The sequence below is a fragment of the Aquarana catesbeiana genome, linkage group LG03, assembly GCF_042186555.1.
Source record: "Aquarana catesbeiana isolate 2022-GZ linkage group LG03, ASM4218655v1, whole genome shotgun sequence".
Lineage (NCBI taxonomy): Eukaryota > Metazoa > Chordata > Amphibia > Anura > Ranidae > Aquarana > Aquarana catesbeiana.
In genome coordinates, this window is record NC_133326.1 from 18,796,587 (window position 1) to 18,814,739 (window position 18,153).

Consider the following 18,153-nt stretch of genomic DNA (forward strand, 5'->3'; position numbering starts at 1 on the left):
GGTGCTTTTTTTCTGTGATCAGCATGGGCACCCTCACCAGTCTGCAGCCATGCAGCCCCATACACAACAAACTGTGTTACTCTGTGTGTTCTGACACCTTTCTAATGGAAACAGCATTAACGTTTTCAGCAATTTAAACTCCAGTAGCTATTCTATTGGATCGGACTACACAGCCCAGCGCATCAATGAGTCTTGCCCACCCATTACCCTGTCACCAGTTGGCCAGTTTTCCTCCCTTGGACCACTTTTGGCCAGGCCTGGCCACTGCAGACCTGGAGAATCCTACAAAAGCTGCAGTTCTGGAGTTGCTCTGACCCAGTCGTCTAGCCATTACAATTTGGCCCTTGTCAAAGTCATTTAAATCCTTACATTTGCCCATTTTTTTCTGCTTTCAACACATCAACTTCAGGTACAACATGTTCACTTGCTGCCTAATATATCCCACCCACTTTCAGGTGCCATTGTAACAAGATAATCTGTTTATATTGTCATAACAGTATCTACAACAGGGGTGTCAAACTGATGGCCCTCTAGCTTTTGCAAAACTACATCAGGCACTGCAAGGCTGACAGTTACAAGCATGACTCCCACAGGCATGATGGGACTTAGTAGTTTTGCAACAGCTGGAGGGCCACCAGTTTGAGACCCCTGATCTACAACCTTTTTTTTACTTGGATAGAGTGTGGAAGGTGTAGAACCCCTGCCATTTTTTTCCGCTTGGGAGACTTACCCTCCCTTTGTCCTGGGGGCCATTGTCCTCATCAGGACAAAGAGTGATCAGAAATCTAAAACATTACTTCACCTGAATTGGAAGTGAGTAGAAATCTTCCAATGCGTAATCCTGTTCTAGTGAAATCTGACAAGGCCGAGATTTTCATTAATCAATTTTCTGTTTTTGGAATGGTAATGAGAGGAAATTTGTGACCCCATACAAATACAATAAGGGTGCTGCTTCAGGCTTAAATAGGTCCTTATATGTTGACAACAGCTGAGAGTGCAGGCAGGGAAAGTGCTCATCTCCATAGAAGTCAACGAGGAAGGAAAAGAACTGCCAGAAGCCGCACACCAAGCAAAATCCTCATCTGAAGAGTGGAGGCAGCCTCAGCATAGACTCTGTCCAGGCCACACCCCCGACATGTTTTGCCCCACCCACAGGGCTTAGTAATGGGAAACGAAGCCCCCATGAATAAGCGAATTGGGCGGGACGAAACATGTTGGGTTTGTGGCCTGGGCGGAGTCTAGGATGAGCCTGGGTGTTGTGCAGATCCTGGAACTTCTTTTCCTTCCTCAATGAGAGGAAATTTGCCCAATGGGACACAAACTCTAAAAAAGTTCCTCTCTATCCAAATAAAAAAAAAAATGGGTATAAATAATTTTATGCTTTGTGATTACCAATGGCTTTATTGTTTTTTTTACATAAACATGGAATCTTTATACACTAACAAGCTTCTGAAATAAGGCTCAAATATAGTAACCCACAGGAACAAATCAGATTTCAGATTTTGCTGACCTATCCCAAGTAGACTAAAATCGTTTTGTTATGGTGACTATACTTTGCACATCATCTTAGCTCTTTGAGCAATTTTCTCCAGCAGACCTGAGGGTGGTTTTCTATTAACAGTATATACATTTATTTATTTCAAGTTTCTTTTTATCTTGGCTTTTGTGGTCTAGTCCCTCAGAGCCTTCAGAAGTTTTCATAATATACATTAAAAAACATAATAGATTTCTTTACTGCAAAAATATTGGATTTACAGGAACTTTAGCTAGTTTGGTCCTCAAGCTGTGCCAGCAGAAATTAAAGAGTAAAGTGCTAAAGCAGTTTGCATTTTATTCTATCCTTACGTTCTTCCACTTTCTAAACATTTACTAGAATGGAACACTTCTCCTTTGCAGTGCCATCAGTTCTTTCTGCTTTTCTTTCTGATTATCAGTCCTTATATCTGATGAGTTTGAGATATTTCTAGGCTCTTTGTCCTTTATCTCTTGAAGAACTTCAGAGGCTTCTTGAAGTTGGGTCATCAGATCATTTAGAATTGTTTCTGGATTACACTCCACCCCATTTCCTTCTGCAGTGTTTCCAAGTTGTCCCTTCAAGATCTGGTTTAGTAGAGTCTTTGTTCTCTCCTTTCCACAGGCTAGCTTCATCTCCACTTGATCAAAATGGTCTTTAGTTAGGTGTAGCATGGTGCTGTCCTTATCTGATGTTGGAGATAAGAGGTCTCCCAAGGAAGATGATTTCATTTTACTCTTAATGTGATGTGTTTGTGTTGTCACATGGCCAGTTTTCTTTTTGTGTTTTACGTATCTGAACTTCTTCTCATCAGTTGGTTGTGTAGTATGCTGTTCTTGGATGTCACTTGTTGGTGAATCTTTCTTCGCCATCTCGTTTTTGTCTTCATCCTCAATGCTGTTACATATACCTTCTGCAGATGTTCCCTGAAGAGCTCCGTCATCTGTGTCATCGTCATTCAGATATTGGGACGACCTGTTAGGCTCTTCTTGAAGGCTATTCGAGCGACTTCTTAACTCCTCTGCTTGTAAGTCTTCTAATGACTCTGCTTGCTGTGGAATTGATGGGTGTTCCGGATCATCAGACCCAAAGTCAACTAAGTTCTCTTTGCTTCCTCTCTCATCTGACACAGTGTCCTCTTTCTCCTCCAAGTCTGATGATGAACCAACCCACTTAATCGTCATCTTGTCAGAAAGAATTTTCGGAGGTGGTTTGGGAGGAGAACTCATCACTTCATTTACATTTTCTGTGCTCTCACTTTGAAGAACCTTGAGTGCTGAATTTTCTTCCATGCTTGTCTGTTCATTTTCAGACTTTAGCTTCTCACGTGCATAAACATCTTCTTTAAGTTTTTTTGAAGGAGGGGCTGGTGCTTGAGGTGCTTGATCTTTGGTGTCTGTTGTGTCAGGAATAGTAGTCTCCAAAGTTGGGGGAGGATTTGGTTTTGTGGGTGGCATAGGGATCTTTACAGGTTCTTTTTGAGGTTCTGGTTCTGCTTCCTTAGGCTTGGGCATTGGTGGAACTATTGTTAGTATTCCAGTGTCCAACGATTCCAGACCCAACCTTAGAGAGTCATCAGTAGCTGCCTCTGCCACCTGAATAAGATAGTTAAAAAAATCTGTTAGAAGTTATGAAGACAAAATGTCAACAACTGCATACATGTCTGAAATTACACATACATCCTCAGGTTACTTCACTAGAAAGTGATAATGAGCACCACCAACTTACGGGGGTATATGTTAATACGCCTTGCTGGGAAATCTAATTCTTCGCTCATTGGTGCAGTAGTGTAAGAGCACCTGCTACTTCCAGAAATAGAGGGGCAATCTCCCAATGGATACACAAGTTCTGGTGACCCTTCTGACAACCAGGGATTCCCCCACTTTGGAGGGATTTCCTCTCACTTCCTGTTTTGGCTGTGGGACAGGAAGTGAAGGGTAATTTCCCCAAGGGAGAAATGACAAAAACAACTGGTTTCATTGTCAAAGTTTAGCCTGTAGTTTCCTGCCTGTGAATTTCTTACCTCTTTGCTGCAGTAGCTCTGCTAGACCTCTGATTCTATTCACATGTGTTGTTTGGCTTCTGTGTTCACCTATGGGCGTAGCCTGCTATTCTGTGGGTTTATATTCCTTTGCCTTCTATAACTGCCTAGCCCGCCTTCCAGTTTGCTTCCATATATAAGACATGCCCAGTGCAGCTCCCTTTGCCTGAGCAACTTCCTAGTTTCTCTGAGCTCCTGGTTCGCTTTGCATTACTTGTATTTTGTGTCAGGCTTGCCTGCCGCCTGTCCTGACCTTGGCGCATTTCTCAGATCCTCTTCTGTCCCCTGCCATCTGTACTCTGCATAGGTGAGTGGTCTCCGTATTGTCAGCTGGGCGTACCAGGGGGCCACAACCTGGTTCCAGCTGCTGCAAGTCCATCCCCACCACCAAGGGCCCTGGTAAAAAATCAGGCTGGGGCTTAGACTCTGTGCCCTGGGGAACCCTGAGCTGGTGTTCTATAGGTGCTCATAAGCCACCTCATTTAACGGGCAGCATTTTGTTCAGCTTCCCCTGCGTCTCTTCCTCCTCTGCATCACGGCAGCTTTCACATGCGTCTCCTCTGTCCTCCTCATAGGCAACCAATAGGATCGCTTCTCCTTTAGTCTAATTGGGTGAAGGGTCTCAGAACCTGTTTCCTGATTGGCGAGGAGAATCAGGAAGGCAATAGCGAATATTCATTCACTATTGTAACACAACTGGGTGGGCTCGGGGCACATCGCTCTGCACCCGAGCACACCCTTTTTTGAAGCCAATTAGAGTCTCTGGCTCTAATCATGTGCTTCAAAAAAAAAAACCTCTATTGAAATCCATGCGTCTGGTGCCCCGCATGTAAATTAGGGGGCCGGACACATGGATAGGGGAGAGGCACCCATGCTCCCTGCATTACGGGCCACCACTGCTAATATGAACACAGAATTATCTGCTTATAATAGTTCTTTATGTAAAAATAAATGTATCAACTTTTTTTAATTAAATGCAGATTGAATGATGAATTCCAGGCAAACAACCAAAGCTATACAATTTGCTGGCAAGGGTACAGAGAAGCAAAGAGCGGTGAGAGGTGTGGGCTTTGCTCTCTGCCTCTTCTGTACTCTTGCTGGCAAATCAAAAAGCTGACCTGGCCGCCTGACCGCGTCCTACCAACCGATGACGTCATGGGTTGCTAAGGACTTGCTGACTAGAGGGGGTGGGGGCTGAGCTCTCTGCCTACTCCCTACACAGGAGCTAACAGGGGATCGCTCAGATCAGACTGTTGCCGCAGAACCCCTGAGGACCCCTCATGGCAACCCGTTTGATGGGGTTAAGCAATACACATTTAGGGTCCAAACCCACTAGCTTAAAAAAACGCTTCTTCTAGAAGAGTTTAGCGCTTTGCCTGTAGAAGCAGCTAATGTTATCCCATGGGGGGCCATGCACATTAGGACATCTAGAGGCATATTTTTTAGCTCAGGGTGCAGAGGAAAAAAAAAACCCTTCTGGTATGCGTTTTTGAGAAGAGTTCTCTGGCAAAAAAAAAAAAAAAGGTTAAACAATGCCAAATGTTTCTAAACGCTTTTTAACCCCTTCAGATCTGCGCTACAGTGCGGATCTGCTTTGTCGGGAGGCCGTCAATAGACGTCCTCCCCTTTGCACGCTCCCCGCACGGCGCACACTGTGATCACTGAGTCAATGAGACTCGGGTGATCACAGATCGCAGTAAGGGGTCGATCCCGGCCCCTTACCACGTGATCAGCTGTCAGCCAATGACAGCTGATCACATGATGTAAACAGAAGATCGGTAATCGTTTTTTATTTTCTTCTCACGCTGACAGCGTGAGGAGAAAAAAAATCCGATCACCGGCTTCTGTTGAAGGGACATCGGTCCCGAAGAGGAGAAGCTGCCCCATATGTGCCCACCAGTACCGCCTGCCAGTGCCACCTGCCAGTGCCACGAATCAGTGCCCACAGTGTCATGAATCAGTGCCCACCAGTACATAAGTGCCAGCAATCATTGCCACCTATTAATGCCCATGAGTGCCACCTATCAATGCCCACTAGTGATGCCAATCAGTGCCTCATCAGTGCCACCTAGCAGTGCTGCCTATCAGTGTCACCTATCAGTGCACATCACTGCCACCCATCAGTGCCAGCTATCAGTGCCACCTATTAATGCCCTTCAGTGCCACCCATCAGTGCCACCTCTCAGTGCCCAGCAATGGCACCTATCAGTGCCCACCAGCGCCACCTCATCAGTGCCCATCAGTGCCTATCAATGCAGCCTATGGGTGCCCATCAGTGCAGCCTATCAGTGCCCATCAGTGCAGCCTCATCAGCGTACATCAATGAAGGAAAAAAAATTGCAAAATTTATTAACAAAATATAAAACGGTTTTGTATTTTTCTTAAAAAATTTCTGTCTTTTTTAATTTTTTTAACAAAAAATAAAAAACCCAGAGGTGATCAAATACCACCAAAAGAAAGCCCTATTTGTGGGGAAAAAAATTTGGGTACAGTGTTGTATGACACGCAATTGTCCTTCAAATAGTGACAGCGCTAATAGCTGAAAATTGGTCTGGGCAGGAGGGGGTTTAGGTGCCCAGTAAGCAAGTGGATATGACCGTTTTTCTTCTGATAAAAGAACTGGCATTTTTTGAGCCCAGTTTGCATGAACCCTTAAAGGGTGAAACAGCAGCAGCATCCTGATGAGGTCCTCCTGCTATTCTCCCCTCCTGTTTAGGAAGGAACACTGACAGCACTGTGGAAACCAATAGAGCAGGATTTGCTAAGTTTGCTGACTCTCCTTCTCACTTGCTTCTTTTTTTGCCCAGGAGTACAGGAAGCTGATATCAGATAGATACACATACTTTTGGTATGTATTTGTATTCAATTCAGTTAATTATGGACACTATGGGGGAGATTCACTAAAACAGAAGAGTGCAAAATCTGGTGCAGCTCTGCATGGTAGCCAATCAGCTTCTAACTTCAGCTTGTTTAACTGAGCTTTGAAAAAAAAAAATGGAAGCTGATTGGTTTATGTGCAGAGCTGCACCATATTTTGCACTCTCCAGTTTTAGTAAGTCAACCCCTGTGGGTTCTACTTTGTTTTTACATTTGCTATGCAAATGTCCGAGCTTTCTGAGCATTCACACGGCTGTCAAGAATAATCCCTGCACTGTTTCTAATAAGTTTATTTATGATTTGTTGTCAGCTCCATCTATTGGCCATAATGTAGTATTTTCCTGAAATACCTCAATCAGGGAAATATTAAATGATGGCCACTAGATGGGGCTATAAAGAAAATAATCACATTAGACACCTTATGAGGATTATCTGTGACAGCTGTGCAAATGTTCAGACATTTACACAGCAAACCTTTCATAAATAGACTCCTGAAATAGTGGCTCATAAGTTATAGAGGGTCCTCATCAGGCATTATTTGCATGCTAACAGCACTCTTTCACAGTCTTAGCTTCTGCTTTTCCTTTAGAAAGTTAACTTGGCAATAAATGACATGTCTGTTAAACTGTAAACCAGTAGTCTAAGAACAGCTGTCATAGCCATGGCATCCTCAGCCAGGGTCATTTATTTGGCATACCAATAGGCATCTTGCCGTTGAATGCAGCCTTCACATTGGAAACCTCTAAATATTTGAAGCATTAATTCCTGGAGATAATGCATTACTTAGCGTCAGTGCTGTAACTAGAACCTACTGGGCCCCAGAGCAAGAAGAGCCCCCCTAGCAAGGACCCTTCCCTCTGAGCCCAGTGGTGGAACGCCAGGGCCCGGTCGCAAGTGCAACCTTTGCCCTGATGTTCCGCCACTGGGCTTGGAGGGAAAAAATAATTAAAAAAATAAAATAACAAAAATAAAAAAGTACCAATGACAGAGCTACTGGGGTCGCAAAGGTCGCAAGTGCAACTTTTGCGACCCCGGTAGTTCCGCCATTGGTACTTTTTTATTTTTGTTATTTTATTTTTTTAATTTTTTTTTTTTTTTACCATTATTTTTTATTTTTTTACAATTTTATTTTTTACTATTTTTTACAAATTTTTTAGGCGCCTCGTTGGGGGGCTTTGCTGAAATATTAGGGGTCTAAACAGACCCCTGATGTTTCACCTTTGAGACAGAGAAACGAGATTGAGGACACAGCATAACATAGTAAACACGGTTATGAATGGACAAAGTCAGTGACCGGCCCGTCTCCTCTCTCCATCTTGACAGATCTGACAGATCCCCCACAGCAGCTGTTGGGAGAGGGGAACCTGGCAGAGCTGGAGGGAGCACAGGGGGGGCCAGAAAAGAGCACGGGGGGCTGCAGAAAGAAGCTGGACAGGAGGGGCGGTGGAGCCTCTGCAACTAGAGGAACCAATCTCGCATTCAGTGGCTGCAGGAGGAAAATGGAGCGATTGGTTCCTCTATATGCAGCCGTCCCACCCTGCTCCTCATATCCAGGTGTACAGGGCGGCCACATGGGCCCCTTGCAGCATGGGGCCAGGTCAAAATTGTGACCCCTGTAGGTACACCCCTGCTTATTGGTATTGATAGTGTGGGGTGGTGGCACCCTTTGCTACCAACACTACTAAGCAATATATTATCTCCATGCTTCCCTGGGTGAGATCTCCATGCTTGCCTGGATCTGGCCTTAGGGCTTTTACCTGGACTCTTGAGGTTAATGGTTTATGTCTGACAGTATGACAAAGTGACTGCCACGAAAGATGTGGCTACATGGATTCAGGCATCTTTCAGTCTAAATTTGAGCTCTATCACATACCTCTTTGAGGTGGATCCTGGTTGGGGGTCTTCTCTTCGCTGCTCCAACTTTAACTCTGTCCCGGGTCACATGTTCCAAAGAGATTGAAGCGTCTACCTTCACCTACCCAACAAAAAAAAAAAAATACAGGTCCTCATTAGGTCATGTTAATGTTGTCCACCATCTTGACCAGCTAAACCACTACTTCACTACTTTCTATACTGCTGTAACTATAATCATTTACTCCATAGACTCTTCAGACATGGACCATTTGGATCCTATACAAATCTTCAAATAGCTACAAGTCTCTTATGAGATTATGAGAATAGTGCAATACCTTACTACCATGCTTCTTTTTTACCTCAACTATCAAAGGCAACACACCACTATTACCACCAATGATTGGTCCAGGCTAGAGTAGTGAGCTACTGTATAAAGGCAATTCCTTAATGGTCTACAGCCACTTGGCTGATGGGATTAATCTCCAATACTTCTAATGGTACCAGCATGTCTTTGGACTATCATATTTGTCTACATCAGAGGTCTACAAACATTAATCCTTCCACTGTCAGCAACAGTGGGGCATAGTTCCTGCCACTGACACCGACAATGAGGCACTATTCCTCCCCCTGATACCAATGATGGGGCACTATTCCTCCCACTGATACCAATGATGGGACACTATTCCTTCCACTGATACCAATGATGGGGCACTATTCCTCCCACTGATACCAATGATGGGACACTATTCCTTCCACTGATACCAATGATGGGGCACTATTCCTCCCCCCTGATACCAATGATGGGGCACTATTCCTCCCCCTGATACCAATGATGGGGCACTAATCCTCCCCCTGATACCAATGATGGGGCACTATTCTTCCCACTGATACCAATCATGGGACACTATTCCTCCCCCTGATATCAATGATGGGGCACTATTCCTCCCACTGATACCAATGATGGGACACTATTCCTCCCCTGATACCAATGATGGGACATTATTCCTCCCACTGATACTAATGATGGGGCACTATTCCTCCCACTGATACCAATGACGGGACACTATTCCTCCCACTGATACCAATGATGGGACACTATTCCTCCCCCTGATACCAATGACGGGGCACTATTCCTCCCCCTGATACCAATGATGGGGCACTATTCCTCCCCCTGATACCAATGATGGGGCACTAATCCTCCCCCTGATACCAATGATGGGGCACTATTCCTCCCACTGATACCAATGATGGGGCACTAATCCTCCCCCTGATACCAATGATGGGGCACCATTCTTCCCACTGATACCAATCATGGGACACTATTCCTCCCCCTGATACCAATGATGGGGCACTATTCCTCCCACTGTTGCCAATGATGGGACACTATTCCTACCACTGATACCAATGATGGGGCACTATTCCTCCCACTGATACCAATGATGGGGCACTATTCCTCCCACTGATACCAATGATGGGGCACTATTCCTCCCACTGATACCAATGATGGGACACTATTCCTACCACTGATACCAATGATGGGCACTATTCCTCCCACTAAAACCAATGATGAGGAACTATTCCTCCCACTGATACCAGTGATGGGGAATTATTCCTCTAAGAGCCCTTTCACACTGAAAGCGCGGGGGCGTTGGCGGTAAAGTACGGCTAAAACTAGTCATTCTACTGTTGTTTTAAAGTCGCTTTTCAGACACTAGTGGGGCGCTTTTAACCCCTGCTAGTGGCTGAATAAAGGGTTAAAAGTGCCCACAAAGCGCCGCTGCCGAGGCGCTGCCCATTGATTTCAATGGGCAGGGGCGCTTTAGGAGCGATGTATACACCTCTCCTAAAGCGCCTTTAAAGAGACTGCTTGCAGGACTTATTTTGAAGTCCTGCCAGCGCATCGCCCCAGTGTAAAAGCCCTCGGGCTTTCACATTGGGATTGCAGATGAGGCTTTTTTCAGGCGCTGTTTTTAGCGCTAAAGCGCCTGAAAAACGCCCCCAGTGTGAAAGGGGTCTTTCTGACACCAATAATGGGGCACTATTTCTCCCACTGATACCAATGATGGGAGACTATTCCTCCAACTTTACTTTGGTAAATCTGAAGACAAAAATCTGCAGAAAATCTAATATTGTGTATGGGGTCTAAAGCCTCGTACACACGGTACGATTGTTGGCCAACCGAGCGTCTGATTTTTTGTCAAAAGGCCGTGTGCCAGGATCTTGTCTTGCATACTAACGGTACACAATTGTCGTGCAACAAACACTAACGTAGTGACGTACTACGAGGTATTTGAAATTTCAGCTCTTGAGCGCCACCCTTTGGGCCCCTTCTGCTAACAAACCCTACCACCCTCTGAAAAGTGATTCACAGCAGATTGCTTTTCAGAGGGCGGTGGACACTCCTGCCAGTGTGAAAGAGATCATTATTTATTTATTTTATTAAAGAAGTCAATAATGAAATGTGATTGCCAGCAATTTTTAAACACTTTTTTTCATTTGTAAATGTCAGTGCTGCCGCAGCAGTTTCTGTTCAACGCATATACATGCCCCTTCACAGGCAGGATCCAGACACCCACAGGCATGCTATTTAAAGGTATTGGGAACTTTTAAGGTTTCATTTTTATACTTTTATTTATTTTAGTATTATTAATTATTTTAATATATATATATATATATATATATATATATATATATATATATATATATATATATATATATATATATTTATATTTCTATATTTCTATATTTATTTATATTCTTTTTTTCTTTTGTTATTTGAATTGTTAGGGTTTAAAAAAATCACTGCACCTTACCCTGTTTAGAATTTACATTGTTTTCTTTAGCACTGGTATGTGTTCCTCAAAACAGCACACCCCCCATTCTATTTTTGACACCCCCTTCACAGGCAAAATTAGGACACCCCAGGCATGTTATTTAAAGGAATTGATCATTTTTAATATCTCATTTTTATTTCTACTTTAACTTTTTGTAATTTTTTTTTTTATTGCATTGTTTTCAATAATTTGTATTTTATTATTTGTAATTATTATTTATTTATAGCTGTGTAAACTGTCAACGCTATTTAAATCCTGTATAATAATCATACATTTATTTATTTATTATTTTTTAATTTGAACTACGGTATTTACGTTTTTAATGTTTAAAAAAAAAAATAAATGCACCTGATGCTGATTGGATTTTTTTTTTTTTTTGCACTGGTATGTGTTTCTCAAAACAGGACCCCCCCCCCATTCTATTTTTTGACACCTCCTTGCTTATTAGCCAAGAAAACAGGTTTTTTAATTTAACTGATTTGACTCCCATTGACTTTAATGGGGATTAGGTTTAGCATACAAACTTCCTTAACAGTGCTTGAGCTGAACTCAGGGCAGTAGGGCTCATACCCAGGGGCGGACTGACAACTCATGGGGCCCCCAGGCAATAGGAGATTATAGGGCCACCGGGCAATAGGAGAAGATTATGGGGCCCCCAGGCAATAGGAGATTATGGGGCCCTCGGGCAATAGGAGATTATGGGGCCCCCAGGCAATAGATTATGGGGCTACAAAGTATACACACACACATACAGTATACACACACAGACACACAATACACACACAGTATACACACACAGAATACACATACACACACTGATAAGGTGCTGGAGAGGCGGGGCAGCCATAATCTTGGGATTTTTTTAAAAAACACAGATTTTTACATACTGTCCCTGGTTTTATTGAGGCTGGCAACCCTGATGGGGCCCCTTAGCGGCATGGGGCCCTCGGGCGGTGCCCGAGTGCCCGAATGGTCAGTCTGCCCCTGCTCATCCCTGTTCTTTACCCAACAGACCAGTATGAACTGCCCATACCTCATCAAGGACCTTGTTTTTCCCCCGGTTTATGCCATCGTTCAAGGCTTGGATCCATGCGTCTCGTTCCTCTGCATTTCTGGCTATAAATTTGACCTCTTGCACCTAGGACATATTAACATTAAAGTGATTGTAAACCCTGTTTTTTTTTTTTTTTAATAACAAACATGTCATACTTACCTGCTCTATGCAATAGTTCTGCACAGAGCAGCCCCGATCCTTCTCTTCTCGGGTCCCCCGCCGGCGCCCCAGGCTCCTCCCCCTTGTGGAGTACCCACCATAGCAGGTTGCTCGCTCCTGAGCTGGCACACAGAGCCCAGCTCGGCTTCCCTCGCTCCATCCCCTTTGGCTGTAATTGACAACCAATGTCTCCAGCTGCTGCCTCTGAGCCAATGAGAAAGGAGAGAGCCGAGAGAGATGCTGCTCTTGTGCACATCTCTGGATCGTGATCGGACTCGGATCAGTATAATGGGGGGAGCTGTACTAAATAGATTTTTATTTTAATGCATTAAGGTAAAAATCATTCAACCTTTAGAACCACTTTAATGAGTGTGTTCATTCATCAGAAGATGAAATGTGCAATAACTGAATGCAGATGAGAGGAAGAAGTTGATTACAAACATTGTCATACTGAATTCTTGCGACACGCTTCCCAAAAAAGCTGCGCTGCTTGTGATTGCTCCACATCAGACTTTCCCCGTCCACTGCTGGCAATGGGCCTTGTTTGTAGACTTTATCCTGTATGACGTTATCAGTCACACTTTACTATAACAGTATTAATCCACTTCCTTCATTAGGCTTACTGGAACTGTATGCGAGCAGATACAAAGATCCTAATGGAAATACTTCCTGGCAATGTCACTTGAACATTTAATTCATTTACATTGTACAATTAATTCATTGTACAGTGCCTTGAAAAAGTATTCATACCCCTTGAAATTTTCCACATTTTGTCATGTTACAACCAAAAACGTAAATGTATTTTATTGGGATTTTATGTAATAGACCAACAGAAAGTGGCACATAATTGTGAAGTGGAAGGAAAATGATAAATGGTTTTCAACATTTTTTACAAATAAATATGTGAAAAGTGTGAGTGGCACAAGTGAATTCTCTAACAAGCCCACAGAACAGCTGTATTTATACTGAGACTAAATTACACTCAGGTGGACTCTATTTACTAATTAGGTGACTTCTGAAGGCAATTGGTACCACTAGATTCTAGTTAGGGGTATCATAGTAAAGGGGGCTGAATAAAAATGCACGCCAAAAGTTTCACATATTTATTAATAAAAAATGTTGAAAACCATTTATCATTTTTCTTCCACTTCACAATTATGTGCCATTTTGTGTTGGTCTATCACATTCCAATAAAATACATTTCCATTTTTGGATGTAACATGACAAAATGAGGAAAATATCAAAGGGTATGAATACTTTTTTAAGGCACTGTATATCCAGAGGATAAATATAAGTAGAGGGTCTTTCACATCCCCTTGAAAAAGCCACATGGCCCTGTGACGTAACACGTAGGGGAGGGGCTTGCTGATGTCACAAGTGAATCCCCTTGGTGTGGGTCAGAGGCGCAGATAGACCATACCAGTCGTCACTGACCCTAAGGTGAGGGCACATCTGGTGAAGGAAACCTCACACTGCATGGTAGAAGTTATTTGCACAAGGTGGTGGAACACGAAGAGGATTACTTTCCATTATTTTCATTATTATTAATATATACACTTCGTGGGACTACAGTGGGGAAAATAATTATTTGACCCCCTGCAGATTTTTGGAAGTTTTTCTACTTACAAAGAAATGAAGGGTCTTTAATTTTTATCATAGGTGTATTTTAAATTATAGAGACAGAATATCAGCCAAAAAATCCAGAAAAAACACACATGATACAAATGTTTTCTTCCTCCAAACAGAGTTAGTCGAGTTAATGCCAAAGGGCTCAATTTTGGTCTCATCTGACCACAACACTTTCTCCCAATCCTTCTCTGAATCATTTAGATGTTCATTGGCAAACTTCAGACAGGCCTGTATATGTGCCTTCATGAGGAGGGGGACTCACCGGGTTTGGAGAAAGAAAAATGCTGACTATGACCCTAAGAACACCATCCCTACAGTCAAGCACGGAGGTGGAAACATGATTGATGCTTTGGGGCTGTTTTTCTGGTAAAGGTACAGACCAACTTTGCTGCATTGAGGGGCCAATGGATGGGGCCATGTATTGAAAAATCTTGGATGGGAATCTTCTTCCCTCAGCCAGAACACTGAAAATGGGTCATGGATGGGTCTTCCAGCATGACAATGACCCAAAACATACCGCGAAGGCAACAAAGGAGTGTCTCAAGAAGAAGCACATTAAGGTCATGGAGTGGCCTAGCCATTCTCTAGACCTTAATTCTATAGAAAATGTATTGAGGGAGCTAGAACTTTGAGTTGCCAAGTGACAACCAAGAAACCTTAAGGATTTAGAGAAGATCTGTAAAGAAGAGTGGACCAAAAATCCCTCCTGAGATGTGTGCAAACCTGGTAACTAACTACAAGAAACGTCTGACCTCTGTGATTACCAACAAGGGTTTCTCCACCAAGTAATAAGTCATGTTTTGCTTGGGGATCAAATACTTAATTTTACTCACTGAACTGCAACTCAATTTATAACATTTGTATTATGTGTTTTTTCTGGATTTTTGGTTGATATTCTGTCTCTATCATTTAAAACACACCTATGATAAAAATGATAGACCCTTCATTTCTTTGTAAGTGGGCAAACCTATAAAATCTGCAGGGCATCAAATAATTATTTTCCCCCACTGTACTTATGAAAGCACTACAAGGGTATACACAAGGTTCACTCAGAGATACTTTTTTTTTTTTTTTTGCTTATGCATTTGTACTGCATTTAAAAACATTTTTGACTAATGAACAGTAACATTTATATTGTATAGATTTCACAAAGAATATAAACTAGGTGTAAAGAAACATAATGAAACGTCAGGCCCTAAGTGTTATTTAGTTTATTTTTGTCGTAAAGTTCACTTTCTGAATATTTATTACCTTCGTGCCCGCGGGCGGAATCAATGAGAAATGCCTTTTGCGTTTTAGGAGGCTTTTTTGGTCCTGACATCGCTCAAAGCTGGCAAGCTCAAATGTCTCCAAACACTTCTGGTCCTCCTATGGAAACAGAAAAATTCAAGAGACGTTAACCACTTTAAGACCGGGCCTTTTTCTGACATTTGTTGTTTAAAAGTAAAAAAAATTAGTACTTTTTGCTAGAAAATGACTTAGAATCCCCAAACATTATATCCTTTTTTTTTCCCTGCAAAAGACCCTAGAGAATAAAATGGCGGTCATTGTCAATATTTTATGTCACACTGTATTTGCGCAGACGTCTTTCAAACACAATTTCTTTTGGAAGGATATACACTTTAATTAATTAAAAAAAAAACAGTAAAGTTAGCCCAATTTTTTTGTATAATGTGAAAGATGATGTTACGCCAGGTAAATAGATACCTAACATGTCACTCTTTAAAATTGCGCACGTTCGTGGAATGGCGGCAAACTAGGATAATTAAAAATCTCCATAGAAGCTTTAATCATTTTTACAGGTTGCCTGTTTAGAGTTGCAGAGGAGATCTTGCACTAGAATTATTGTTCTCGCTCTAATTATCGCGGCGATACATATGCGGGAGCGAATTACGTATGTGTTCACTTCTGCGCGCGAGCTGGGAGGGATGGGGCGCTTTAATTTATATTTTTTTTCTTTTTTCTTTTACTTTTTCTTTTTACACTATTCCCAGATCTCTCATTTACCTTTAAAAGCAGATTAAAAAAAATAAATAAAAATGGAATTTTGCCTTTAAGAAAAAAACAATCCTTTCTGTCTGCCTAAGAACAGGAAGTGACATTAGACGTCACTCTGGTCCTCCAAGGGCATAGAGCTGAGTAGGGGCTATCTTGCCCTCACTTGAATTCCTGCCTAGTCATTGGTCACACCGGATCTGTTTCATGCTTACCGACGGCTCCGGTAAGCTCGGAGGTGCACCTCTACTGCCGCCTAAAAAAGTGATCCCGTGGTGAATCTGCCACTTGGATCACTGTTAACTTAAAGCTAACCGCCTGAAGAAAAAAAAAAAGATACTGGGGGGGTTATGGCATCTAGCTGCAGCCATAACCCCAGTATTTAACTGTAAAGTACTGATGTATATTTACAGTTAGGCGGTCGGCAAGAGAACTTCTGTTTGCTGACCCCCCCCCCATCCTATCTCCTCTTACCTGTGACGCTCTCATCAGAAAGCATACTCACCTGCCCAGCGGATCCAGCGCCTCCCTGCCTATGTCCCCCGCCTCCCCCAGGTTCAGGCAGACCGTCCCTGCTGACGGTTGCCAGCTCAGGCCATCCTCCGCTCCTGCAGCCTCCTGGGATATGTGAAGGGGATATCTCAGGAGGCTGCGGGTATAAGGCAGGTCATTCTTGCCCAGGCAACAATGGTGGCAGGAGGTGGGGCCAGAGCAAAAACAATTAAACATTTTTAGAATGAGCCAAAAAAAAAAAAAAAATATCAGGGGTCTCCAAATCTTTAAGTTTGAGGGCCACCTATAATTTTACAAATATTTGCAGGCCGAAAAAATATGTTCCTTCCTACATCCAGGAGAGCCCATCAAAGCTCCCCTTCATCAAAAGAGTGCCCGTCAGAACCCCCCTCTACATCCAGCAGTGCCCATCAGAGTCCCTGCCTATATCCAAGAGTCCCCCCCACATAGGGTTGCCACCTGTCCAGGATTCACCTGGACAGTCCAGCTTTTGCATCATGTGTCCAGGTTTCAGGTGGACTGAAACCCAGACACATGATTCAAAACCTGGACACATTATTTAGACAGGATTGTGGCTCAGAACAGGGCCTGGCAGGAGGGTGAGGGGGCACTATGCGCGCCACATTACTATTCTCTTTGGGGTGCCCAAAGGTGTCCCAGATCTGTTACTATTCTATAGTGTATACTGACAAAAATGGTGCCATGCGCCGCTAAAGTGTTCGGGTTTGGCCTGAAGAAAATGTGAAAACCCTACCCCCACATCAAGGAAGGCCCATAAGAGTCCCTGCTTGTATCCAGGAGTCCCCCTCCCCCCAAATCAAGGAAGGCTCATCAGAGTCCCCCCCCTACATCAAGGAAGGCCCATCAGAGTCTCCCCTACGTCAAGGAAAGCCCATCAGAGTCCCTGCTTATATCCAGGAGTCCCCCCCCCCCCGAATCAAGGAAGGCTCATCAGAGTCCCCCCCCCCTACATCAAGGAAAGCCCATCAGAGTCCCTGCTTATATCCAGGAGTCTTCCCTCTATATCAAGCAAGGCCCATCAGTGCCCCCCCCCCCCCCCCCACCACATCAAGAAGTGCCCATTAGAGCCCCCTCCCCATCAAGGAAGGTTCATCAGGGTCCCTGCTTATTTCCATGAGTCCTCCCTCCACATCAGAGTCCCCCCTATATCAAGGAGTGCCCATCAGAATCCCTGCTTATATCCAGGAGTCTCACCCAAATCAAGGAGTGCCCATCAGAGCCCCCCCTACATCCAGGAAGGCCCATCAAGATCCCTGCTTATATCTAGGAGTCACCCCCTCCAGGTCAAGGAAGGCCCATCTGAGCCCCCCACATCAAGAAGAGATCATCAGAGTCCCTCCCTACATCAAGGAGTGCTCATCAAACCTGCCCCCCCCCCCTCATCAAGCAAGGCCCATCAGAGTCCCTGCTTACATCAGGAGTGCCCATCAGGCTTCCCCCCCCACATGTAAAAGTGTCCAGCTGAGTTCCCTCCTTACATGCAGGCGTGCCCATCACAGTCCCTTCTTAAAAGATAGAGTGCCTATTAGAGCCCCTCCTTACATCCATGAGTGCCCAGCATAGTACCCACATAAATATGTAGAAGGGTGATGGCTAGCTGTCAGTGGATGTGCCAATCGCCATATTAGGATACACAGAACTGCACATCCACTGCCAGCCAGCC

The 18,153-nt window shown here is 43.7% G+C and overlaps 1 protein-coding gene across 1 annotated transcript in view; it reads right to left on the reverse strand.

Moving 5' to 3' along the window:
* Window positions 1-1,806: 1,806 nt before the first annotated feature.
* Window positions 1,807-18,153, reverse strand: part of PLEKHO2 (pleckstrin homology domain containing O2) — an 87,258-nt gene continuing 70,911 nt past the window's right edge. The window contains exons 3-6 of the mRNA XM_073618351.1: window positions 15,213-15,329; window positions 12,153-12,257; window positions 8,305-8,406; window positions 1,807-3,108 (exon numbers count right to left, since the gene is read on the reverse strand). Of these exons, the coding sequence (XP_073474452.1) occupies window positions 1,870-3,108; window positions 8,305-8,406; window positions 12,153-12,257; window positions 15,213-15,329 (1,563 nt within the window). The 3' untranslated portion in view covers window positions 1,807-1,869. The remainder of the gene's footprint in view (window positions 3,109-8,304; window positions 8,407-12,152; window positions 12,258-15,212; window positions 15,330-18,153) is intronic.